The sequence below is a fragment of the Oncorhynchus gorbuscha genome, unplaced genomic scaffold (genome assembly GCF_021184085.1).
Source record: "Oncorhynchus gorbuscha isolate QuinsamMale2020 ecotype Even-year unplaced genomic scaffold, OgorEven_v1.0 Un_scaffold_968, whole genome shotgun sequence".
Taxonomy (NCBI): Eukaryota; Metazoa; Chordata; class Actinopteri; order Salmoniformes; family Salmonidae; genus Oncorhynchus; species Oncorhynchus gorbuscha.
Window position 1 is genome coordinate 123,735 of NW_025745899.1, and position 27,971 is coordinate 151,705.

Below are 27,971 nucleotides of genomic sequence, written 5' to 3' on the forward strand. Positions count from 1 at the left end.
AACAGAATGGTGTGGATCGCATCCCAACAACAGAATGGTGTGGATCGCATCCCAACAACAGAATAGTGTGGGTCGTACCCCAACAACAGATTGGCCAGCTCATCCTCCGCAGGGAGGTAACGTGTTCTATGAGGAAATCATTTTTTTTTTAAACAGTCTGTTTGAGATACAAGTTTGAGTGTTTTTGAAGTGTCAATTTATGCTTTGGCCACAAATATGAGTATAGCATGACTCAACATTATGTCGATGAGTTAACAGAATATTAACTTTTTAAAGAAGAGTTTCACTGGACAGTTACTGTAAAATAACGTTATTAATACTTTACTTTTAAAATAAAGGTTCTGTTTCAAAACTGATCACTTTCTTTCCCGGTTCGGTTTCTGTTTCTTCATTTTTTTTGTTCTCACGCGGTTTTCTGTTCTGTTCTTCGAACTGTTTCCAACTGCTGGGGTCGTTGTTAAAACTGTGTGTGTTCTCTCGTGCCTTTTCAGGTTCACTAACTGGGTAAAATCCTTTCCACACTGCGGACAATGGAAAGACTTCTCTCCTGTGTGTATTTTCTCATGCCTTTTCAGGTTCCCTATCTGGGTAAAACCCTTCCCACACTGGGAACATTGGAAAGGTTTCTCTCTTGTGTGTGTTCTTTTATGGTCCTTCAGATTACCTAATCGTGTAAAACTCTTCCCACACTGGGTGCATTGGAAAGTCTTCTTTCCTGTGTGTAATTTTTCATGTTTGTTTAGGTTCCCTAACTTGGTAAAATTCTTTCCACACAGGGAGCAATGGTAAGCTGTCTCCCATGTGTGTGTCCTTTCGTGCTCCTTCAGGCTCCCTAACCTTTTAAAACTATTTCCACACTTGGAGCATTGGAACGGTTTCTCTCCTGTGTGTGTTCTCTCGTGCTTTTTCAGGTTTCCTAACCATGTAAAATTCTTTCCGCACTGCGAACATTGGAACGGCTTCTCTCCTGTGTGTACTCTTTTATGATCCTTCAGGTTCCCTAGTCGTGTAAAACCCTTCCCACACTGGGAGCATTGGAAAGGTTTCTCTCCTGTGTGTAATTGTTTATGTTTTTTTAGGTTGCCTAACTTGGTAAAATTCTTTCCACACAGAGAGCAATGGTAAGATGTCTCCCCTGTGTGTGCCCTTTCATGCACCTTCAAGCTCCCCAATTGTGTAAAATTCTTTCCACAATGGGAGCATTGGAACGGCTTTTCTCCTGTGTGTGTTCTCTCGTGCTTTTTCAGGCTCCCTAACAGGGTAAAACCCTTTCCACACTGAGAACATTGGAAACGCTTCTCTCCTGTGTGTATTAATTTATGTTCGTTCAGGCTCCGTAACCGTGTAAAACTCTTTCCACACTGGGAACATTGGTAAGGTTTCTCTCCTGTGTGTACTCTTTTGTGATCCTTCAGGTTCCCTAGCCGTGTAAAACCCTTCCCACACTGGGAGCATTGGAAAGGCTTCTCTCCTGTGTGTAATTCTGTATGTTTTATTAGGTTCCTTAGCTTGGTAAAATCCTTTCCACACAGGGAGCAATGGTAAGATGTCTCCCCTGTGTGTGTCCTTTCATGCTCCTTCAAGCTCCCTAAATGTGGAAAACTCTTTCCACACTGGGAGCATTGGAACGGTTTCTCTCCCGTGTGTGTTCTCTCATGCTTTTTCAGGTTCCCTAACCACCTAAAGCCCTTTCCACACCGGGAGCATTGGAAAGGCTTCTCTCCTGTGTGTATTATTTTATGTTCTTTCAGGCTCCCTAACCGGGTAAAACTCTTTCCACATTGGGCACATTGGAAAGGTTTCTCTCCTGTGTGTATTCTCTCATGCCTTTTCAGGTTCCCTAACCGGGTAAAACTCTTTCCACACTGGGAACATTGTGAAGTCTTCCCTCCTGTGTCTGTTCTATCATGACTTTTCAGCTTCCATAACCACTTAAAACTCTTTTTACACTGGGACCAGTGATGTCGTCTCGCTGGTTTGGGCGTCTCTGGGTCTGGTTCCCCTGAAGGACTCTTCCCGCTGTCAGAGTGACAGACTGGTCTCTCTCCTGCCAAAGACAAACAGAGTATTTGGTTAAAGAGAGAGATCTAAATTAAAGCTCCACGTGATAAAACTCTAAAATTGAGGTTTAATCCAGACTAGATCGCTCATTATAAAATAGCAAATCTGAATCCTGGATGCTGATTGGTTGATTGCTTTAGTTATTCAAGATAATTAATGGGAAATGCCTGTTAACAGTTCCATTTTAATTACCCCTACACATCCACTGTCCCACAGCCTAGCCAGGCAATTTATAAACTAACCTCCACTGTCCCAAGGCCCTGCCAGGCAATTTATAAACTCATCTCCACTGTCCCACAGCCCAGCCAGGCAATTTATAAACTAACCTCCACTGTCCCACAGCCCAGCCAGGCAATTTATAAACTCATCTCCACTGTCCCACAGCCGAGCCAGGCAATTTATAAACTCATCTCCACTGTCCCACAGCCCAGCCGGGCAATTTATAAACTCATCTCCACTGGACAGAAAAATCTAGACATAATTCCCCCATGCTTCTAGTCCAGCATTTGGTTTTCAACAGAAGGGATTTGAATAAATAAACCCATGCAACTGTTAAAAACATTTTGTCTGTAAAATAGAATGTGGCTAGAACTTATTGTGATGATTTAATATTGGACACTTTTTACTCTCATTATTTATATAGACACCAATATATATATATATATTATATACCAATATGAAATACCACCTGTTATATACCAATATCAATTACAACCTGTTTTATATAAATTACAACCTGTTATATACCAATATGAAATACAACCTGTTTTATATCAATTACCATCAACATCAATTACAACCTGTTCTACCACCAATATCAATTACAACCTGTTTTATATCAATATCAACTACAACCTGTTTTATATCAATTACACCCTGTTTTACCATCAATATCAATTACAACCTGTTTTACCATCAATATCAATTACAACCTGTTCTACCACCAATATCAATTACAACCTGTTTTACCACCAATATCAATTACAACCTGTTCTACCACCAATATCAATTACAACCTGTTTTATATCAATATCAATTACAACCTGTTCTACCACCAATATCAATTACAACCTGTTTTACATCAATTACAACCTGTTCTACCACCAATATCAATCACAACCTGTTTTATATCAATTACAACCTGTTCTACCACCAATATCAATTACAACCTGTTTTACCACCAATATCAATTACAACCTGTTTTACATCAATATCAATTACAACCTGTTTTATATCAATTACAACCTGTTCTACCACCAATATCAACTACAACCTGTTTTACATTAATTACAACCTGTTCTACCACCAATATCAATTACAACCTGTTTTATATCAATTACACCCTGTTTTACCACCAATATCGATTACAACCTGTTTTATATCAATTACACCCTGTTTTACCACCAATATCAATTACAACATGTTCTACCACCAATATCAATTACAACCTGTTTTATATCAATTACACCCTGTTTTACCACCAATATCAATTACAACCTGTTCTACCACCAATATCAATTACAACCTGTTCTATATCAATATCAATTACAACCTGTTCTATATCAATATCAATTACAACCTGTTTTATATCAATTACAACCTGTTCTACCACCAATATCAATTACAACCTGTTTTATATCAATTACAACCTGCTTTACCAACAATATCAATTACAACCTGTTTTATATCAATATCAATTACAACCTGTTATATATCAATATACATTACAACCTGTTATATATCAATATCAATTACAACCTGTTCTATATCAATATCAATTACAACCTGTTTTATATCAATTACACCCTGTTTTACCACCAATATCAATTACAAACTGTTTTATATCAATATCAATTACAACCTGTTATATATCAATATACATTACAACCTGTTCTACCACCAATATCAATTACAACCTGTTTTATATCAATTACAACCTGTTTTATATCAATTACACCCTGTTTTACCACCAATATCAATTACAAACTGTTTTATATCAATATCAATTACAACCTGTTATATATCAATATACATTACAACCTGTTCTATATCAATATCAATTACAACCTGTTTTATATCAATATCAATTACAACCTGTTTTATATCAATTACAACCTGTTCTATATCAATATCAATTACAACCTGTTTTATATCAATATCAATTACAACCTGTTTTATATCAATTACAACCTGTTCTATATCAATATCAATTACAACCTGTTTTATATCAATTACAACCTGTTTTATATCAATTACACCCTGTTTTACCACCAATATCAATTACAAACTGTTTTATATCAATATCAATTACAACCTGTTATATATCAATATACATTACAACCTGTTCTACCACCAATATCAATTACAACCTGTTATATATCAATTACAACCTGTTCTACCGCCAATATCAATTACAACCTGTTATATATCAATATCAACTACAACCTGTTATATATCAATATCAATTACAACCTGTTCTACCACCAATATCAATTACAACCTGTTATATATCAATTACAACCTGTTATATATCAATATCAATTACAACCTGTTCTACCACCAATATCAATTACAACCTGTTATATATCAATATACATTACAACCTGTTATATATCAATATCAATTACAACCTGTTCTACCACCAATATCAATTACAACCTGTTATATATCAATTACAACCTGTTTTATATCAATTACAACCTCTTCTACCACCAATATCAATTACAACCTGTTTTATATCAATTACAACCTGTTTTACCACCAATATCAATTACAACCTGTTCTACCAACAATATCAATTACAACCTGTTATATATCAATATCAATTACAACCTGTTCTACCACCAATATCAATTACAACATGTTTTATATCAATTACAACCTGTTTTACCACCAATATCAATTACAACCTGTTTTACCACCAATATCAACTACAACCTGTTTTATATCAATATCAATTACAACCTGTTCTACCATCAACATCAATTACAACCTGTTCTACCACCAATATCAATTACAACCGGTTCTATATCAATATCAATTACAACCTGTTTTATATCAATTACAACCTGTTCTACCACCAATATGAATTACAACCTGTTTTATATCAATTACAACCTGTTATATATCAATATCAATTACAACCTGTTTTATATCAATTACAACCTGTTTTACCACCAATATCAATTACAACCTGTTATATATTAATTACAACCTGTTTTACCACCAATATCAATTACAACCTGTTTTATATCAATTACAACCTGTTATATATCAATATCAATTACAACCTGTTTTATATCAATATCAATTACAACCTGTTTTATATCAATTACAACCTGTTATACCACCAATATCAATTACAACCTGTTTTATATCAATTACAACCTGTTTTATATCAATATCAATTACAACCTGTTTTATATCAATATCAATTACAACCTGTTTTATATCAATTACAACCTGTTATACCACCAATATCAATTACAACCTGTTTTATATCAATATCAATTACAACCTGTTTTATATCAATTACAACCTGTTATATATCAATATCAATTACAACCTGTTCTACCACCAATATCAATTACAACATGTTTTATATCAATTACAACCTGTTTTACCACCAATATCAATTACAACCTGTTTTACCACCAATATCAACTACAACCTGTTTTATATCAATATCAATTACAACCTGTTCTACCATCAACATCAATTACAACCTGTTCTACCACCAATATCAATTACAACCGGTTCTATATCAATATCAATTACAACCTGTTTTATATCAATTACAACCTGTTCTACCACCAATATGAATTACAACCTGTTTTATATCAATTACAACCTGTTATATATCAATATCAATTACAACCTGTTTTATATCAATTACAACCTGTTTTACCACCAATATCAATTACAACCTGTTATATATTAATTACAACCTGTTTTACCACCAATATCAATTACAACCTGTTTTATATCAATTACAACCTGTTATATATCAATATCAATTACAACCTGTTTTATATCAATATCAATTACAACCTGTTTTATATCAATTACAACCTGTTATACCACCAATATCAATTACAACCTGTTTTATATCAATTACAACCTGTTTTATATCAATATCAATTACAACCTGTTTTATATCAATATCAATTACAACCTGTTTTATATCAATTACAACCTGTTATACCACCAATATCAATTACAACCTGTTTTATATCAATATCAATTACAACCTGTTTTATATCAATTACAACCTGTTATACCACCAATATCAATTACAACCTGTTTTATATCAATTACAACCTGTTATATATCAATATCAATTACAACCTGTTTTATATCAATATCAATTACAACCTGTTTTATATCAATTACAACCTGTTATACCACCAATATCAATTACAACCTGTTTTATATCAATTACAACCTGTTATATATCAATATCAATTACAACCTGTTTTATATCAATATCAATTACAACCTGTTTTATATCAATTACAACCTGTTATACCACCAATATCAATTACAACCTGTTTTATATCAATTACAACCTGTTATATATCAATATCAATTACAACCTGTTATATATCAATATCAATTACAACCTGTTATATATCAATATCAATTACAACCTGTTTTACCATCAATATCAATTACAACCTGTTTTACCACCAATATCAATTACAACCTGTTATATATCAATATCAATTACAACCTGTTCTACCACCAATATCAATTACAACCTGTTTTACCACCAATATCAATTACAACCTGTTTTATATCAATATCAATTACAACCTGTTTTATATGAAAATATCAATTACAACCTGTTTTATATCAATATCAATTACAACCTGTTCTACCACTAATATCAATTACAACCTGTTTTATATCAATATCAATTACAACCTGTTTTATATGAAAATATCAATTACAACCTGTTTTATATCAATATCAATTACAACCTGTTTTACCATCAATATCAATTACAACCTGTTATATATCAATATCAATTACAACCTGTTTTACCATCAATATTAACTACAACCTGTTCTACCACCAATATCAATTACAACCTGTTTTATATCAATATCAATTACAACCTGTTTTACCACCAATATCAATTACAAACTGTTTTATATCAATATCAATTACAACCTGTTTTATATCAATATCAATTACAACCTGTTTTATATCAATATCAATTACAACCTGTTTTATATCAATTACAACCTGTTCTACCATCAATATCAATTACAACCTGTTATACCACCAATATCAATTACAACCTGTTTTATATCAATATCAATTACAACCTGTTTTACCACCAATATCAATTACAACCTGTTTTATATCAATATCAACTACAACCCGTTATATATCAATATCAATTACAACCTGTTTTACCACCAATATCAATTACAACCTGTTTTATATCAATATCAATTACAACCTGTTTTACCATCAATATACATTACAACCTGTTCTACCACCAATATCAATTACAACCTGTTATATATAAATTACAACCTGTTTTATATCAACTACACCCTGTTTTACCATCAATATCAATTACAACCTGTTCTACCACCAATATTGTCAGTGTAGATGAAGGGGAGGAAACAGTTTAAAGAAGGATTTTTAAGCCTTGAGACAACTGAGACATGGATTGTGTATGTGTGTGCCATTCAGAGGGTGAATGGGCAAGACACAATACTTAAGTGTCTTTTAGCGGGGTATGGTAGTAGGTACAAAGCACACCGGTTCGTGTCAAGAACTGCAGCGCTGCAGGGTTTTTAAAACTCAACAGTTTCCTGTGTTTATCAAGAATGGTCCACCACCAAAAGGACATCCAGACAAATGGACACAACTGTGGGAAGCATTCATGGGGCAGCAACCCTGTGGAATGCTTTCGACACCTTGAAGAGCCTCGATATACAGTGCCTTCAGAAAGTATTCAGTATTAATTTTGTTACGTTACAGCCTTATTCTAGTGTTGTAGTGTCAACAACGCACCCACTGCCAGCTAGCCTACTTCAGCAGTACTGTATCATTTTAATCATTTTAGTCAATAAGATTCTTGCTACGTAGCTTAACTTTCTGAACATTCGAGACGTGTAGTCCACTTGTCATTCCAATCTCCTTTGCATTAGCGTAGCCTCTTCTGTAGCCTGTCAACTATGTGTCTGTTTATCCCTGTTCTCTCCTCTCTGCACAGACCATACAAACGCTCCACACCGCGTGGCCGCGGCCACCCTACTCTGGTGGTCCCAGCGCGCACGACCCACGTGGAGTTCCAGGTCTCCGGTAGCCTCTGGAACTGCCAATCTGCGGTCAACAAGGCAGAGTTCATCTCAGCCTATGCCTCCCTCCAGTCCCTCGACTTCTTGGCACTGACGGAAACATGGATCACCACAGACAACACTGCTACTCCTACTGCTCTCTCTTCGTCCGCCCACGTGTTCTCGCACACCCCGAGAGCGTCTGGTCAGCGGGGTGGTGGCACCGGGATCCTCATCTCTCCCAAGTGGTCATTCTCTCTTTCTCCCCTTACCCATCTGTCTATCGCCTCCTTTGAATTCCATGCTGTCACAGTTACTAGCCCTTTCAAGCTTAACATCCTTATCATTTATCGCCCTCCAGGTTCCCTCGGAGAGTTCATCAATGAGCTTGATGCCTTGATAAGCTCCTTTCCTGAGGACGGCTCACCTCTCACAGTTCTGGGCGACTTTAACCTCCCCACGTCTACCTTTGACTCTTTCCTCTCTGCCTCCTTCTTTCCACTCCTCTCCTCTTTTGACCTCACCCTCTCACCTTCCCCCCCTACTCACAAGGCAGGCAATACACTCAACCTCATCTTTACTAGATGCTGTTCTTCCACTAACCTCATTGCAACTCCCCTCCAAGTCTCCGACCACTGCCTTGTATCCTTTTCCCTCTCGCTCTCATCTAACACCTCCCACACTGCCCCTACTCGGATGGTATCGTGCCATCCCAACCTTCGCTCTCTCTCCCCCGCTACTCTCTCCTCTTCCATCCTATCATCTCTTCCCTCCGCTCAAACCTTCTCCCACCTATCTCCTGATTCTGCCTCCTCAACCCTCCTCTCCTCCCTCTCTGCATCCCTTGACTCTCTATGTCCCCTATCCTCCAGGCCGGCTCGGTCCTCCCCTCCCGCTCCGTGGCTCGATGACTCATTGCGAGCTCACAGAACAGGGCTCCGGGCAGCCGAGCGGAAATGGAGGAAAACTCGCCTCCCTGCGGACCTGGCATCCTTTCACTCCCTCCTCTCTACATTTTCCTCCTCTGTCTCTGCTGCTAAAGCCACTTTCTACCACGCTAAATTCCAAGCATCTGCCTCTAACCCTAGGAAGCTCTTTGCCACCTTCTCCTCCCTCCTGAATCCTCCTCCCCCCTCCTCCCTCTCTGCAGATGACTTCGTCAACCATTTTGAAAAGAAGGTCGACGACATCCGATCCTCGTTTGCTAAGTCAAACGACACCGCTGGTTCTGCTCACACTGCCCTACCCTGTGCTCTGACCTCTTTCTCCCCTCTCTCTCCAGATGAAATCTCGCGTCTTGTGACGGCCGGCCGCCCAACAACCTGCCCGCTTGACCCTATCCCCTCCTCTCTTCTCCAGACCATTTCCGGAGACCTTCTCCCTTACCTCACCTCGCTCATCAACTCATCCCTGACCGCTGGCTACGTCCCTTCCGTCTTCAAGAGAGCGAGAGTTGCACCCCTTCTGAAAAAACCTACACTCGATCCCTCCGATGTCAACAATTACAGACCAGTATCCCTTCTTTCTTTTCTCTCCAAAACTCTTGAACGTGCCGTCCTTGGCCAGCTCTCCCGCTATCTCTCTCTGAATGACCTTCTTGATCCAAATCAGTCAGGTTTCAAGACTAGTCATTCAACTGAGACTGCTCTCCTCTGTATCACGGAGGCGCTCCGCACTGCTAAAGCTAACTCTCTCTCCTCTGCTCTCATCCTTCTAGATCTATCGGCTGCCTTCGATACTGTGAACCATCAGATCCTCCTCTCCACCCTCTCCGAGTTGGGCATCTCCGGCGCGGCCCACGCTTGGATTGCGTCCTACCTGACAGGTCGCTCCTACCAGGTGGCGTGGCGAGAATCTGTCTCCTCACCACGCGCTCTCACCACTGGTGTCCCCCAGGGCTCTGTTCTTGTCCCTCTCCTATTCTCGCTATACACCAAGTCACTTGGCTCTGTCATAACCTCACATGGTCTCTCTTATCATTGCTATGCAGACGACACAATTAATCTTCTCCTTTCCCCCTTCTGATGACCAGGTGGCGAATCGCATCTCTGCATGTCTGGCAGACATATCAGTGTGGATGACGGATCACCACCTCAAGCTGAACCTCGGCAAGACGGAGCTGCTCTTCCTCCCGGGAAGGACTGCCCGTTCCATGATCTCGCCATCACGGTTGACAACTCCATTGTGTCCTCCTCCCAGAGCGCCAAGAACCTTGGCGTGATCCTGGACAACACCCTGTCATTCTCAACCAACATCAAGGCGGTGGCCCGTTCCTGTAGGTTCATGCTCTACAACATCCGCAGAGTACGACCCTGCCTCACACAGGAAGCGGCGCAGGTCCTAATCCAGGCACTTGTCATCTCCCGTCTGGATTACTGCAACTCGCTGTTGGCTGGGCTCCCTGCCTGTGCCATTAAACCCCTTCAACTCATCCAGAACGCCGCAGCCCGTCTGGTGTTCAACCTTCCCAAGTTCTCTCACGTCACCCCGCTCCTCCGTTCTCTCCACTGGCTTCCAGTTGAAGCTCGCATCCGCTACAAGACCATGGTGCTTGCCTACGGAGCTGTGAGGGGAACGGCACCTCAGTACCTCCAGGCTCTGATCAGGCCCTACACCCAAACAAGGGCACTGCGTTCATCCACCTCTGGCCTGCTCGCCTCCCTACCACTGAGGAAGTACAGCTCCCGCTCAGCCCAGTCAAAACTGTTCGCTGCCCTGGCCCCCCAATGGTGGAAAAAACTCCCTCACGACGCCAGGACAGCGGAGTCAATCACCACCTTCCGGAGACACCTGAAACCCCACCTCTTTAAGGAATACCTAGGATAGGATAAGTAATCCCTCTCACCCCCCTTAAGTTTTAGATGCACTATTGTAAAGTGACTGTTCCACTGGATGTCATAAGGTGAATGCACCAATTTGTAAGTCGCTCTGGATAAGAGCGTCTGCTAAATGACTTAAATGTAAATGTAAATGTAAAATTGATTTAATAAATAAAAATCCTTAGCAATCAAAACGCAAAACCCCAAAATGACAAAGCAAAAACAAGTTTAAAAAAAAACAACATTTTTGCAAATGTATTACAAATAAAAAACAGAAAAACCTTATTTACATAATTATTCAGACCCTTTGCGATGATACTTCGAAATTGAGCTCAGATGCATGCTGTTTCCATTGATCATCCTTGAGAAGTTTCTACAACTTGATTGGAGTCCACCTGTGGTCATTTCAATTGATTTGGACATGATATGGAAAGGCACATACCTAGGGTTGCACAGTTTGGGGAATATTCAGAGGTGGAAACTTTCCGTGGGAATATATGGGAATTAACGGGAATATATGGGAATTAACGGGAATATGTGGGAATTAACGGGAATATGTGGGAATTAACGGGAATATGTGGGAATTAACGGGAATATATGGGAATTAACGGGAATATGTGGGAATTAACGGGAATATGTGGGAATTAACGGGAATATATGGGAATTAACGGGATTATATGGGAATTAACGTGATTATATGGGAATTAACGTGAATATATGGGTGTTAACGGGAATATATGGGAATTAACGGGAATATATGGGAATTAACAGGAATATATGGGAATATATGGGAATTAACAGGAATATATGGGAATATATGGGTATTAACGGGAATATATGGGAATTAACAGGAATATATGGGAATATATGGGAATTAACGGGAATATATGGGAATATATGGGAATTAACAGGAATATATGGGAATATATGGGTATTAACGGGAATATATGGGAATATATGGGAATTAACAGGAATATATGTGAATGTATATTAATACAGTGGCTGTCACGTTCTGACCTCTTTTTTATGTCTTTGTGTTAGGTTGGTCAGGGCGTGAGTTGGGTTGTCTATGTTCTTTTTTTATGTCTTTGTGTTAGGTTGGTCAGGGCGTGAGTTGGGTTGTCTATGTTCTTTTTTATGTCTTTGTGTTAGGTTGGTCAGGGCGTGAGTTGGGTTGTCTATGTTCTTTTTTATGTCTTTGTGTTAGGTTGGTCAGGGCGTGAGTTGGGTTGTCTATGTTCTTTTTTATGTCTTTGTGTTAGGTTGGTCAGGACGTGAGTTGGGTTGTCTATGTTCTTTTTATGTCTTTGTGTTAGGTTGGTCAGGGCGTGAGTTGGGTTGTCTATGTTCTTTTTTATGTCTTTGTGTTAGGTTGGTCAGGGCGTGAGTTGGGCTGTCTATGTTCTTTTTTATGTCTTTGTGTTAGGTTGGTCAGGCGTGAGTTGGGTTGTCTATGTTCTTTTTATGTCTTTGTGTTAGGTTGGTCAGGGCGTGAGTTGGGTTGTCTATGTTCTTTTTATGTCTTTGTGTTAGGTTGGTCAGGGCGTGAGTTGGGTTGTCTATGTTCTTTTTTATGTCTTTGTGTTAGGTTGGTCAGGGCGTGAGTTGGGTTGTCTATGTTCTTTTTTATGTCTTTGTGTTAGGTTGGTCAGGGCGTGAGCTGGGGTGGGTTGTCTATGTTCTTTTTTCTATGTTATATTTTCTCTATATTTTCTCTGTGTTTCCTAGTATGGTTCTCAATCAGAGGCAGGTGTCGTTCGTTGTCTCTGATTGAGAATCATACTTAGGTAGCCTTTTCCCACCTGTGTTTTGTGGGTGATTATTTTCTGTCTAGTGTTTTCTGCACCTTTCAGGACTGTTTAGTGTTTTCTGCACCTTTCAGGACTGTTTAGTGTTTTCTGCACCTTTTAGGACTGTTTAGTGTTTTCTGCACCTTTCAGGACTGTTTAGTGTTTTCTGCACCTTTCAGGACTGTCTAGTGTTTTCTGACTGTCTAGTGTTTTCTGACTGTCTAGTGTTTTCTGACTGTCTAGTGTTTTCTGCACCTTTCAGGACTGTCTAATGTTTTCTGACTGTCTAGTGTTTTCTGACTGTCTAGTGTTTTCTGACTGTCTAGTGTTTTCTGCACCTTTCAGGACTGTTTAGTGTTTTTCCCGTTGTTATTTTGTATTTCAGTGTTCAGTAATAAAACATCATGAACACATACCGCGCTGCGCATTGGTCCGATATTTCATACTTGTCGTCAGAAGACGAAGACAACCGTTACAGTGGCTCTGCGAAAGTATTCACCCCCTTGCCATTTTTCCTATTTTGTTGCCTTACAACCTGGAATTAAAATGGATTTTTTTTGGGGGGGGGGGGGGGTTGTATCATTTGAGTTACACAGCACGCCTACCACTTTGAAGATGCAAAATATTGTTTATTGTGAAACAAACAAGAAATAACAAGCAAAAAAACTTGAGCGGGCATAACTATTCACCCCCCCAAAGTCAATACTTTGTAGAGCCAACTTTTTCAGCAATTACAGCTGCAAGTCTCTTGGGGTATGTCTCTATAAGCTTGGTACATCTAGCCACTGGGATTTTTTCCCATTCTTCAAGGCAAAACTGCTCCAGCTCCTTCAAGTTGGATGGGTTCAGATGGTGTACAGCAATCTTTAAGTCATACCACAGATTCTCAATTGGATTGAGGTCTGGGCTTTGACTAGGCCATTCCAAGCAAGACATGTAAATGTTTCCCCTTAAACCACTCAAGTGTTGCTTTAGCAGTATGCTTAGGGTCATTGTCCAGCTGGAAGGTGAACCTCCGTCCCAGTCTCAAATCTCTGGAAGATTGAAACAGGGTTCCCCCAAGAATTACCCTGTATTTAGCACCATCCATCATTCCTTCAATCCTGACCAGTTTCCCAGACCCTGCCGATGAAAAACATCAGCATGATGCTGCCACCACTATGCTTCACTGTGGGGATGTTGTTCTTGGGGTGATGAGAGGTGTCTGATTTGCGCCAGACATAACATTTTCATTGACGGCCAAAAAGCACAATTTTAGTCTCATCTGACCAGAGTACCTTCTTCCATATGTTTGGGGAGTCTCCCACATGCCTTTTGGTGAACTCCAAAAGTGTTTTCTTATTGTATTCTTTAATAAGCAATGGCTTTGTTTCTGGCCACTCTTCCGTAAAGCCCAGCTCTGTGGCGTGTACGGCTTCCAGTGGTCCTATGGACAGATACTCCAATCTCCGCTGTGGAGCTTTGCAGCTCCTTCAGGGTTATCTTTGGTCTCGTTGTTGCCTCTCTGATTAATGCTCTCCTTGCCTGGTCTGTGAGTTTTGGTGGGCGGCCCTCTCTTGGCGGGTTTGTTGTGGTGCCATACTCTTTCCTTTTTACAATAGTGGATTTAATGGTGCTCCGTGGGATGTTCAAAGTTTTGTATATTTTTTATAAACCAACCTTATTCTGTTCCTATCCACAACTTTGTCCTTTGACCTGTTTGGACCTTGGTCTTCATGGTGTCGCTTGCTTGGTGGTGCCCCTTGGTCTTCATGGTGTCGCTGACCTGTTTGGAGAGCCCCTTGGTCTTCATGGTGTCCCTGACCTGTTTGGAGAGCCCCTTGATCTTCGTGGTGTCCCTGACCTGTTTGGACCTTGGTCTTCATGGTGTCCCCGACCTGTTTGGAGAGCCCCTTGATCTTCATGGTGTCCCTGACCTGTTTGGAGAGCCCCTTGATCTTCGTGGTGTCCCTGACCTGTTTGGACCTTGGTCTTCATGGTGTCCCTGACCTGTTTGGAGAGCCCCTTGATCTTCATGGTGTCCCTGACCTGTTTGGAGAGCCCCTTGGTCTTCATGGTGTCCCTGACCTGTTTGGACCTTGGTCTTCATGGTGTCGCTGACCTGTTTGGAGAGCCCCTTGATCTTCATGGTGTCGCTGACCTGTTTGGAGAGCCCCTTGGTCTTCATGGTGTCGCTTGCTTGGTGGTGCCCCTTGGTCTTCATGGTGTCCCTGACCTGTTTGGAGAGCTCCTTGGTCTTCATGGTGTCCCTGACCTGTTTGGAGAGCTTCTTGGTCTTCATGGTGTCGCTTGCTTGGTGGTGCCCCTTGGTCTTCATGGTGTCGCTTGCTTGGTGGTGCCCCTTGGTCTTCATGGTGTCGCTTGCTTGGTGGTGCCCCTTGGTCTTCATGGTGTCGCTTACTTGGTGGTGCCTCTTGCTTAGGGGCCTTTCAGAAGAGCCTGTTTGGAGAGCCCCTTGGTCTTCATGGTGTCGCTTGCTTGGTGGTGCCCCTTGCTTAGGGGCCTTTCAGAAGAGCCTGTTTGGAGAGCCCCTTGGTCTTCATGGTGTCGCTTGCTTGGTGGTGCCCCTTGCTTAGGGACCTTTCAGAAGAGCCTGTTTGGAGAGCAACTTGGTCTTCATGGTGTCCCTGACCTGTTTGGAGAGCTCCTTGGTCTTCATGGTGTCGCTTGCTTGGTGGTGCCCCTTGCTTAGGGGCCTTTCAGAAGAGGTGTATATTTCCTGAGATCATGTGACACTTAAAGTCCACCTGTGTGCAATCTAACTAATAATGTGACTTCTGAAGGTAATTGGCTGCACCAGATCTTATTTAGGGGTTTCATAGCATTGGGGGTGAATACATATGAACGCACCACTTTTCCATATTTTTTTAACATTTCTTTCATTTCAAAACATGTTATTTTTTAAATTTCACTTCACCAATTTGGACTATTTTGTGTGTGTCCATTACATGAAATCCAAATAAAAATCAATTTAAATTACAGGTTGTAACGCAACAAAATAGGAAAAACACCAAGGGGGATGAATACTTTTGCACTGTACCATTTAAATGTAGATGTTTAATGCATTAGATATATTTACCATGTTATATTATATATATCATATTTATACGGAGACTTGATTACACACAGGTGGATTGTATTTATCATCATTAGTCATTTAGGTCAACATTGGATCATTCAGAGATCCTCACTGGACTTCTGGAGAGAGTTTGCTGCACTGAAAGTAAAGGGGCTGAACAATTTTGCACGCCCAATTTTTCAGTTTTTGATTTGTTAAAAAAGTTTCAAATATCCAATAAATGTCGTTCCACTTCATGATTGTGTCCCACTTGTTGTTGATTCTTCACAAAAAAAATACAGTTTTATATCTTTATGTTTGAAGCCTAAAATGTGGCAAAAGGTCGCAAAGTTCAAGGGGGGCCGAATACTTTCGCAAGGCACTGTAAGTCTGAACATTAGACAGGATGGCATTGTCTCCCTCAATCCGTGCAATGGCTACTGCTATAGGTTTCAGGAGATTCAGGCAGTTTACCACTCTCTCCCAAAATATATCATCCAGGAGGATCCTCATGATGGGGCTGTCCATATCGGCAGACTGTGATATGACCATTTCTCAGAGAGACTCCTTCCCCTCCAGGAGACTGTCAAACATGATGACAACACCACCCCAACGGATGTTGATGGGCAGCTTCAATGTGGTGCTCTTATTCTTCTCACTTTGCTTGGTGAGATAGATTGCTGCGAGAGCGTTGGACTAGTAACCGGAAGGTTGCATGTTCAAATCCCGAGCTGACAAGGTACAAATCTGTCGTTCTGCCCCTGAACAGGCAGTTAACCCACTGTTCCTAGGCCGTCATTGAAAATAAGAATTTGTTCTTAACTGACTTGCCTAGTAAAATAAAATAAAAAACCTTGAGAATTCAACTGTACATGTGATGGAAGAATGGACTGTGCTTCTACACCTGCATTGCTTGCTGTTTGGGGGTTTTAGGCTGGGTTTCTGTACAGCACTTTGAGATATCAGCTGATGTAAGAAGGGCTTTATAAATACATTGGAGGAGCTGATGTATGAAGGGCTAAATACATTTGATTTGATTTGCATGCAGAGGGTTGCAATTCCATTGAAATTGGGGGATAGGTTTACCAAAATATGGCACAAGTTGCCTTATGCGTATCCCACAAAAAGGTCCACCGTTATAAGCTAACTTTTTTGATGAATTTAAGTCAAATCCCCGGGCTTAACTTCCCATGGAGAATATTCCGGAAAGTTTCCGACCCTTTGCAACCCGACACCGGTCTGTACCAAGTCCCACAGGGGTCAGTGCATGTCAGAGCAACCCGACACCTGTCTGTACCAAGTCCCACAGGGGTCAGTGCATGTCAGAGCAACCCGACACCGGTCTGTACCAAGTCCCACAGGGGTCAGTGCATGTCAGAGCAACCCGACACCTGTCTGTACCAAGTCCCACAGGGGTCAGTGCATGTCAGAGCAACCAGACACCGGTCTGTACCAAGTCCCACGGTGGTCAGTGCATGTCAGAGCAACCCGACACCGGTCTGTACCAAGTCCCACAGGGGTCAGTGCATGTCAGAGCAACCCGACACCCGTCTGTACCAAGTCCCACGGTGGTCAGTGCATGTCAGAGCAACCCGACACCTGTCTGTACCAAGTCCCACAGGGGTCAGTGCATGTCAGAGCAAAAACCAAGCCATGAGGTTGAAGGAATTGTCCGTACAGCTCCGAGACAGGATTATGGTGGAAGCATCATGCTGTCAAGATGTTTTTCAGAAGCAGGGACTGGGAGACTAGTCAGGATCGAGGGAAAGATGAACAGAGCAAAGTGCAGAGAGATCCTTGATGAAAGACCTGCTCCAGAGCGCTCAGGACCTCAGACTGGGGGTGAAGGTTCACCTTCCAACAGGGTCAACGACCCCTAAACACACAGCCAAGACAGTGCAGTCAGAATCCGGACTTGAACCCGATCGAACATCTCTGGAGAGACCTGAAAATAGCTGTGCAGCAACTCTCCCCATCCAACCTCACAGAGCTTGAGAGAATCTGCAGAGAAGAACGGGAGAAACTCCCCAAATACAGGTGTGCCAAGCTTGAAGTGTCATACCCAAGAAGACTAGAGGCTGTAATCGCTGCCAAAGATGCTTCAACAAAGTACTGAGTAAAAAGTCTGAAAACTGATGTAAATGTAATATTTCAGTTTAATTTGAATAGATTTGTCATTATGGGGTGTTGTGTGCAGATTGAAGAGGGAAAACATTTGTTTTAATACCTTTTAGAATAAGGCTGTGATGAAACAAAATGTGGAAAAAGTCAAGGGGTCTGAATACTTTCCCAACTCATTGTATATATACAATACCAATCAAAAGTATGGACACACCCAGTCATTAAACGGTTTTCTTTATTTTTACTATTTTCTACATTGTAGAATAATAGTGAAGACATCAAAACTATGAAATAACACATATGGAATCATGTAGTAACCAAAAAAAAAATTCACCTCATGAATCTGGTTGAGAGAATGCCAAAGGGTGTTGCAAAGCTGTCATCAGGGCAAAGGGTGAAGAAGACTATATTTTGATTTTACACTTTTTTGGTTACTATATGATTCCATATGTGTTATTTCATAGTTTTGATATTTTCACTATTATTCTACAATGAAGAAAACAAAGAAAGAATATGCCTTTAATGAGTAGGCCTGTCCAAACTGTTGACTGTTACTGTATATATCCTGTGTGCCTCTAGAGGTGGAATCTGTCTGGGTGTTATAATATATATATATATATATATATATATCCTGTGTGCCTCTAGAGGTGGAATCTGTCTGGGTGTTATAATATATATATGTATATATCCTGTGTGCCTCTAGAGGTGGAATCTGTCTGGGTGTTATAATATATATATATATCCTGTGTGCCTCTAGAGGTGGAATCTGTCTGGGTGTTATAATATATATATATATCCTGTGTGCCTCTAGAGGTGGAATCTGCCTGGGTGTTATAATATATATATATATATATATATATATATATATATATATATATATATATATATATATATATATATATATCCTGTGTGCCTCTAGAGGTGGAATCTGTCTGGGTGTTATAATATATATATGTATATATCCTGTGTGCCTCTAGAGGTGGAATCTGTCTGGGTGTTATAATATATATATATATCCTGTGTGCCTCTAGAGGTGGAATCTGTCTGGGTGTTATAATATATATATGTATATATCCTGTGTGCCTCTAGAGGTGGAATCTGTCTGGGTGTTATAATATATATATATATCCTGTGTGCCTCTAGAGGTGGAATCTGTCTGGGTGTTATAATATATATATATATATATATATATATATATATATATATATATATATATATATATATATATATATATATATCCTGTGTGTCTCTAGAGGTGGAATCTGTCTGGGTGTTATAATATATATATATATATCCTGTGTGCCTCTAGAGGTGGAATCTGTCTGGGTGTTATAATATATGTAGCTCAGTTGGTAGAGCTTGGCGCTTGTAACGCCAGGGTAGTGGGTTCGATCCCCGGGACCACCCATACGTAGAATGTATGCACACATGACTGTAAGTCGCTTTGGATAAAAGCGTCTGCTAAATGGCATATATTATTATTATTATTATTATATATATCCTGTGTGTCTCTAGAGGTGGAATCTGTCTGGGTGTTATAATATATATATATATCCTGTGTGCCTCTAGAGGTGGAATCTGTCTGGGTGTTATAATATATATATATATCCTGTGTGCCTCTAGAGGTGGAATCTGTCTGGGTGTTATAATATATATATATATCCTGTGTGCCTCTAGAGGTGGAATCTGCCTGGGTGTTATACTATATATATATATCCTGTGTGCCTCTAGAGGTGGAATCTGTCTGGGTGTTATAATATATATATATATATCCTGTGTGCCTCTAGAGGTGGAATCTGTCTGGGTGTTATAATATATATATATATATATATCCTGTGTGCCTCTAGAGGTGGAATCTGTCTGGGTGTTATAATATATATATATATATATATATATATATATATATATCCTGTGTGTCTCTAGAGGTGGAATCTGTCTGGGTGTTATAATATATATATATATATAATATATAGTGTGCTGCCATCCTGTTAGAAGGTATTTTATTCCTCTATAATATATATATATATAATATATAGGGAATCTGGCTGTTATGGGATTGTTTATGAATAATGACTAAATGAGGTATACGGCAAGAATTCTACCCTGTCTTTCTTGTTAAATAATGTGTGTTCATTAAGAAGGGGATATATGGCATGTACCTAGGAAGACATGAATGTATGTGGAGAAAGAGAACGGACAGGAGCATTAACCTATGTTTGAACCGATCGGGATGTAAATCTGGGGAGATAAGAGAGGACAGGGAGAGCCCCTCCAGAGCTCTAGTATCTGGGGGAGCCTGGAACTGTCAGCTGAGTGGTTATAAACTGTGGTGAGACTCATGAGAAAATCCCTATGTTGGTGTGTATGTAGAGGTAGAGACTGCAGAGGAAGAGACCCCTATGTTGGTGTGTATGTAGAGGTAGAGACTGCAGAGGAAGAGACTGCAGAGGAAGAGACTGCAGAGGAAGAGACCCCTATGTTGGTGTGTATGTAGAGGAAGAGACTGTAGAGGAAGAGACTGCAGAGGAAGAGACCCCTATGTTGGTGTGTATGTAGAGGAAGAGACCCCTATGTTGGTGTGTATGTAGAGGTAGAGACTGTAGAGAAAGAGACTGCAGAGGAAGAGACCCCTATGTTGGTGTGTATGTAGAGGAAGAGACCCCTATGTTGGTGTGTATGTAGAGGAAGAGACCCCTATGTTGGTGTGTATGTAGAGGAAGAGACTGCAGAGGAAGAGACCCCTATGTTGGTGTGTATGTAGAGGAAGAGACTGTAGATGAAGAGACCCCTATGTTGGTGTGTATGTAGAGGTAGAGACTGCAGAGGAAGAGACCCCTATGTTGGTGTGTATGTAGAGGAAGAGACCCCTATGTTGGTGTGTATGTAGAGGAAGAGACCCCTATGTTGGTGTGTATGTAGAGGAAGAGACCCCTATGTTGGTGTGTATGTAGAGGAAGAGACCCCTATGTTGGTGTGTATGTAGAGGTAGAGACCCCTATGTTGGTGTGTATGTAGAGGAAGAGACTGCAGAGGAAGAGACTGTAGAGGTAGAGACTGTAGAGGTAGAGACTGCAGAGGAAGATACCCCTATGTTGGTGTGTATGTAGAGGAAGAGACTGTAGAGGAAGAGACCCCTATGTTGGTGTGTATGTAGAGGAAGAGACTGTAGAGGAAGAGACCCCTATGTTGGTGTGTATGTAGAGGAAGAGACTGTAGAGGAAGAGACCCCTATGTTGGTGTGTATGTAGAGGTAGAGACTGCAGAGGAAGAGACCCCTATGCTGGTGTGTATGTAGAGGTAGAGACTGTAGAGGAAGAGACTGTAGAGGTAGAGACTGTAGAGGTAGAGACTGCAGAGGAAGATACCCCTATGTTGGTGTGTATGTAGAGGAAAAGACTGTAGAGGAAGAGACCCCTATGTTGGTGTGTATGTAGAGGAAGAGACTGTAGAGGAAGAGACCCCTATGTTGGTGTGTATGTAGAGGAAGAGACTGCAGAGGAAGAGACCCCTATGCTGGTGTGTATGTAGAGGTAGAGACTGCAGAGGAAGAGACTGCAGAGGAAGAGACCCCTGTGTTGGTGTGTATGAAGAGGTAGAGACTGTAGAGGAAGAGACCCCTATGTTGGTGTGTATGTAGAGGTAGAGACTGCAGAGGAAGAGACCCCTATGTTGGTGTGTATGTAGAGGTAGAGACTGCAGAGGAAGAGACTGCAGAGGAAGAGACCCCTATGTTGGTGTGTATGTAGAGGAAGAGACTGCAGAGGAAGAGACCCCTATGTTGGTGTGTATGTAGAGGAAGAGACTGCAGAGGAAGAGACTGCAGAGGAAGAGACTGTAGAGGAAGAGACCCCTATGTTGGTGTGTATGTAGAGGAAGAGACTGTAGAGGTAGAGACTGCAGAGGAAGAGACACCTATGTTGGTGTGTATGTAGAGGAAGAGACTGTAGAGGTAGAGACTGCAGAGGAAGAGACACCTATGTTGGTGTGTATGTAGAGGAAGAGACCCCTATGTTGGTGTGTATGTAGAGGAAGAGACCCCTATGTTGGTGTGTATGTAGAGGTAGAGACTGTAGATGAAGAGACCCCTATGTTGGTGTGTATGTAGAGGTAGAGACTGTAGATGAAGAGACCCCTATGTTGGTGTGTATGTAGAGGAAGAGACTGTAGAGGAAGAGACTGTAGAGGAAGAGACTGTAGAGGAAGAGACCCCTATGTTGGTGTGTATGTAGAGGAAGAGACTGCAGAGGAAGAGACCCCTATGTTGGTGTGTATGTAGAAGTAGAGACTGCAGAGGAAGAGACCCCTATGTTGGTGTGTATGTAGAGGAAGAGACTGTAGAGGTAGAGACTGCAGAGGAAGAGACCCCTATGTTGGTGTGTATGTAGAGGAAGAGACTGCAGAGGAAGAGACCCCTATGTTGGTGTGTATGTAGAGGAAGAGACTGTAGAGGTAGAGACTGCAGAGGAAGAGACCCCTATGTTGGTGTGTATGTAGAGGAAGAGACTGTAGAGGAAGAGACTGCAGAGGAAGAGACCCCTTTGTTGGTGTGTATGTAGAGGTAGAGACTGTAGATGAAGAGACCCCTATGTTGGTGTGTATGTAGAGGAAGAGACTGTAGAGGAAGAGACTGTAGAGGAAGAGACTGCAGAGGAAGAGACCCCTATGTTGGTGTGTATGTAGAGGAAGAGACTGTAGAGGAAGAGACTGTAGAGGAAGAGACTGCAGAGGAAGAGACCCCTATGTTGGTGTGTATGTAGAGGAAGAGACTGCAGAGGAAGAGACCCCTATGTTGGTGTGTATGTAGAGGAAGAGACTGTAGAGGAAGAGACTGTAGAGGAAGAGACTGCAGAGGAAGAGACCCCTATGTTGGTGTGTATGTAGAGGAAGAGACTGCAGAGGAAGAGACCCCTATGTTGGTGTGTATGTAGAGGTAGAGACTGCAGAGGAAGAGACTGCAGAGGAAGAGACTGCAGAGGAAGAGACTGCAGAGGAAGAGACTGCAGAGGAAGAGACCCCTATGTTGGTATGTATGTAGAGGAAGAGACTGTAGAGGAAGAGACCCCTATGTTGGTGTGTATGTAGAGGTAGAGACTGCAGAGGAAGAGACCCCTATGTTGGTGTGTATGTATGTGCGTAGGTTAGGATGGTATAAAATGAATGTATTTGTGTATAAACTGCAGAGCTCTCGCAAGTAAATCAGGATCTGATCAACTGTGAGCTGGGAATTCTGTCTGTTTTATTTCAGGCCAGAACTTTACAACCCCTGGGAATCAGACAGATAAAGATCATTGGATTTTATGAACATTGATTACAACATTACTGAACAGTGTCCTAAAGTGCGCAGCCACCAAAAAAATAGTCCTAGGTTTAAAATTTCACGACCGAGTTCCAACTGCCTCTGGAAGCAGTGTCCCTTGTCCATCTGTTGGCCGCGATCAAAACGCAACGCAATCTACACCTTCATAGAAGGATAAATGAAATGCAGTTACTCCATAAAGGATAAATGAAATGCAGTTACTCCATAAAGGATAAATGAAATGCAGTTACTCCATAAAGGATAAATGAAATGCAGTTACTCCATAAAGGATAAATGAAATGCAGTTACTCCATGAAGGATAAATGAAATGCAGTTACTCCATGAAGGATAAATGAAATGCAGTTACTCCATAAAGGATAAATGAAATGCAGTTACTCCATAAAGGATAAATGAAATGCAGTTACTCCATAAAGGATAAATGAAATGCAGTTACTCCATAAAGGATAAATGAAATGCAGTTACTCCATAAAGGATAAATGAAATGCAGTTACTCCATAAAGGATAAATGAAATGCAGTTACTCCATAAAGGATAAATGAAATGCAGTTACTCCATAAAGGATAAATGAAATGCAGTTACTCCATAAAGGATAAATGAAATGCAGTTACTCCATAAAGGATAAATGAAATGCAGTTACTCCATGAAGGATAAATGAAATGCAGTTACTCCATGAAGGATAAATGAAATGCAGTTACTCCATGAAGGATAAATGAAATGCAGTTACTCCATAAAGGATAAATGAAATGCAGTTACTCCATAAAGGATAAATGAAATGCAGTTACTCCATAAAGGATAAATGAAATGCAGTTACTCCATAAAGGATAAATGAAATGCAGTTACTCCATAAAGTTAATGGAGATATATGTTGATCATCTTTTAAATATAAATAAAACTGTTTATAAAGAAAGAAGAAACCCGTGTTCATGAACAGAACGTTCCAGACCACTGCTCTCCACGTCGTCCTCAAGAACAGCCCTTAGAACATTAACTAACAGAACGTTCCAGACCACTGCTCTCCACGTCGTCCTCAAGAACAGCCCTTAGAACATTAACTAACAGAACGTTCCAGATCACTGCTCTCCACGTCGTCCTCAAGAACAGCCCTTAGTGTGTTAGAACATTAACTAACAGAACGTTCCAGATCACATCATCCTTAAGAACAGCCCTTAGTGTGTTAGAACATTAACTAACAGAACATTCCAGACCACTCCTCTCCACGTCGTCCTCAAGAACAGCCCTTAGAACATTAACTAACAGAACATTCCAGATCGCATCATCCTTAAGAACAGCCCTTAGTGTGTTAGAACATTAACAGAACATTCCAGATCACTCCTCTCCACGTCGTCCTTAAGAACAGCCCTTAGAACATTAACTAACAGAACGTTCCAGATCACACCATCCTTAAGAACAGCCCTTAGTGTGTTAGAACATTAACAGAACATTCCAGATCACTCCTCTCCACGTCGTCCTTAAGAACAGCCCTTAGTGTGTTAGAACATTAACAGAACATTCCAGACCACTCCTCTCCACGTCGTCCTTAAGAACAGCCCTTAGTGTGTTAGAACATTAACTAACAGAACGTTCCAGATCACTCCTCTCCACGTCGTCCTCAAGAACAGCCCTTAGAACATTAACTAACAGAACGTTCCAGATCACCTCTCCACGTCGTCCTTAAGAACAGCCCTTAGAACATTAACTAACAGAACGTTCCAGATCGCATCATCCTTAAGAACAGCCCTTAGTGTGTTAGAACATTAACAGAACATTCCAGACCACTCCTCTCCACGTCGTCCTTAAGAACAGCCCTTAGAACATTAACTAACAGAACGTTCCAGATCACACCATCCTTAAGAACAGCCCTTAGTGTGTTAGAACATTAACTAACAGAACATTCCAGATCACTCCTCTCCACGTCGTCCTCAAGAACTGCCCTTAGAACATTAACTAACAGAACGTTCCAGATCACATCATCCTTAAGAACAGCCCTTAGTGTGTTAGAACATTAACAGAACATTCCAGACCACTCCTCTCCACGTCGTCCTTAAGAACAGCCCTTAGAACATTAACTAACAGAACGTTCCAGATCACATCATCCTTAAGAACAGCCCTTAGTGTGTTAGAACATTAACTAACAGAACATTCCAGATCACTCCTCTCCACGTCGTCCTCAAGAACAGCCCTTAGAACATTAACTAACAGAACGTTCCAGATCACATCATCCTTAAGAACAGCCCTTAGTGTGTTAGAACATTAACTAACAGAACATTCCAGATCACTCCTCTCCACGTCGTCCTCAAGAACAGCCCGTAGAACATTAACTAACAGAACGTTCCAGATCACATCATCCTTAAGAACAGCCCTTAGTGTGTTAGAACATTAACAGAACATTCCAGATCACTCCTCTCCACGTCGTCCTCAAGAACAGCCCTTAGAACATTAACTAACAGAACGTTCCAGATCACTGCTCTCCACGTCGTCCTCAAGAACAGCCCTTAGTGTGTTAGAACATTAACAGAACATTCCAGACCACTCCTCTCTACGTCGTCCTTAAGAACAGCCCTTAGAACATTAACTAACAGAACGTTCCAGATCACTCCTCTCTACGTCGTCCTTAAGAACAGCCCTTAGAACATTAACTAACAGAACGTTCCAGATCACTCCTCTCCACGTCGTCCTCAAGAACAGCACTTAGAACATTAACTAACAGAACGTTCCAGATCACATCATCCTTAAGAACAGCCCTTAGTGTGTTAGAACATTAACAGAACATTCCAGACCACTCCTCTCCACGTCGTCCTTAAGAACAGCCCTTAGAACATTAACTAACAGAACGTTCCAGATCACATCATCCTTAAGAACAGCCCTTAGTGTGTTAGAACATTAACTAACAGAACATTCCAGATCACTCCTCTCCACGTCGTCCTCAAGAACAGCCCTTAGAACATTAACTAACAGAACGTTCCAGATCACATCATCCTTAAGAACAGCCCTTAGTGTGTTAGAACATTAACAGAACATTCCAGACCACAATGATCCTTCCTCGTCTCGATTCTGTCCTCTTCATCATTTGAAATCAGACATGAGTGGTATGGTATCATAGATATTTAAAAACCAGATCAGTCTTATAACTGAACAACGACGGACCTAATACTAACCCGATTTGATATTTAATCATGTTAAATCATGTTAAAGTTTTTTTTTAAATAAGAACTTTTCTCTCATGGGATGTCGAGTACAGAGACTGAGCAAAAGCACAACAGAGATATTCAGAGCACAACAGAGATATTCAGAGCACAACAGAGATATTCAGAGCACAACAGAGATATTCAGAGCACAACAGAGATATTCAGAGCACAACAGAGATATTCAGAGCACAACAGAGATATTCAGAGCACAACAGAGATATTCAGAGCACAACAGAGATATGCAGAGCACAACAGAGATATTCAGAGCACAACAGAGATATGCAGAGCACAACAGAGATATTCAGAGCACAACAGAGATATTCAGAGCACAACAGAGATATGCAGAGCACAACAGAGATATTCAGAGCACAACAGAGATATTCAGAGCACAACAGAGATATTCAGAGCACAACAGAGATATTCAGAGCACAACAGAGATATTCAGAGCACAACAGAGATATTCAGAGCACAACAGAGATATTCAGAGCACAACAGAGATATTCAGAGCACAACAGAGATATTCAGAGCACAACAGAGGGAGACAGTCAGAGACGGTTTAAAAATAAATAAAAGCATCTCATCCATTAACATTTTGTTGACTCTTTTGTAGCTTTTTCCAATTCCGACAGTACAGAACAACATATCCAAGAGTATAATATCCTTTTAAAATCACACGTTAGTTCAACAACTTACTGGTGTTAATCAGATCAATGTCCCTGTTTTATAAGATAGTACTCACTGTATTCACTGGTGTTAATCAGATCAATGTCCCTGTTTTATAAGATAGTACTCACTGTATTCACTGGTGTTAATCAGATCTCCAGTCTTCTGTTCTTCTTCGTCCTCCAATGTGACAGTAATCTCCCCCTCTTCCTCCTTCTCTCCAAAAACGTCTTCCTCTTCTTTCACTGTAACAGTCATCTCCCCCTCCTCTTCCTCCTTCTCTCCAAAAACCTCTTCCTCTTCTTTCACTGTAACAGTCATCTCCCCTCCTCTTCCTCCTTCTCTCCAAAAACCTCTTCCTCTTCTTTCACTGTAACAGTCATCTCCCCTCCTCTTCCTCCTTCTCTCCAAAAACCTCTTCCTCTTCTTTCACTGTAACAGTCATGTCTCCTTCCTCCTTTATTCCAAAAACGGCAGCCTCCTCTTTCTCTTCCTTCTCCTCTTCTTTCACGGTAGTCAACATCCTTCTCCTCCTCTTTCACTCTGAAAGCGTCTTCCTCTTCTCCTTTCACTGTAACAGCCTCCTCTTCCTCCTCGAAACCCTCTTTTCTCCGTCTAGCAGACCTCTTATTTAGCAACTGGGGGGAGAGTAGCTTTGT

At 41.0% G+C, this 27,971-nt stretch overlaps 1 protein-coding gene across 1 annotated transcript; it reads right to left on the minus strand.

The window, feature by feature from the left end:
* LOC124020888 (gastrula zinc finger protein XlCGF57.1-like) lies at window positions 1-27,623 on the minus strand. Its single transcript, XM_046336186.1, has 2 exons — window positions 27,444-27,623; window positions 1-2,047 (listed from the first exon to the last, which is right to left on the minus strand). The coding sequence occupies exons 1-2, from the start codon at window positions 27,568-27,570 to the stop codon at window positions 357-359; spliced, it is 1,818 nt and encodes a 605-aa protein (XP_046192142.1). The 5' UTR covers window positions 27,571-27,623; the 3' UTR covers window positions 1-356.
* Between the last annotated feature and the right edge of the window lie 348 nt (window positions 27,624-27,971).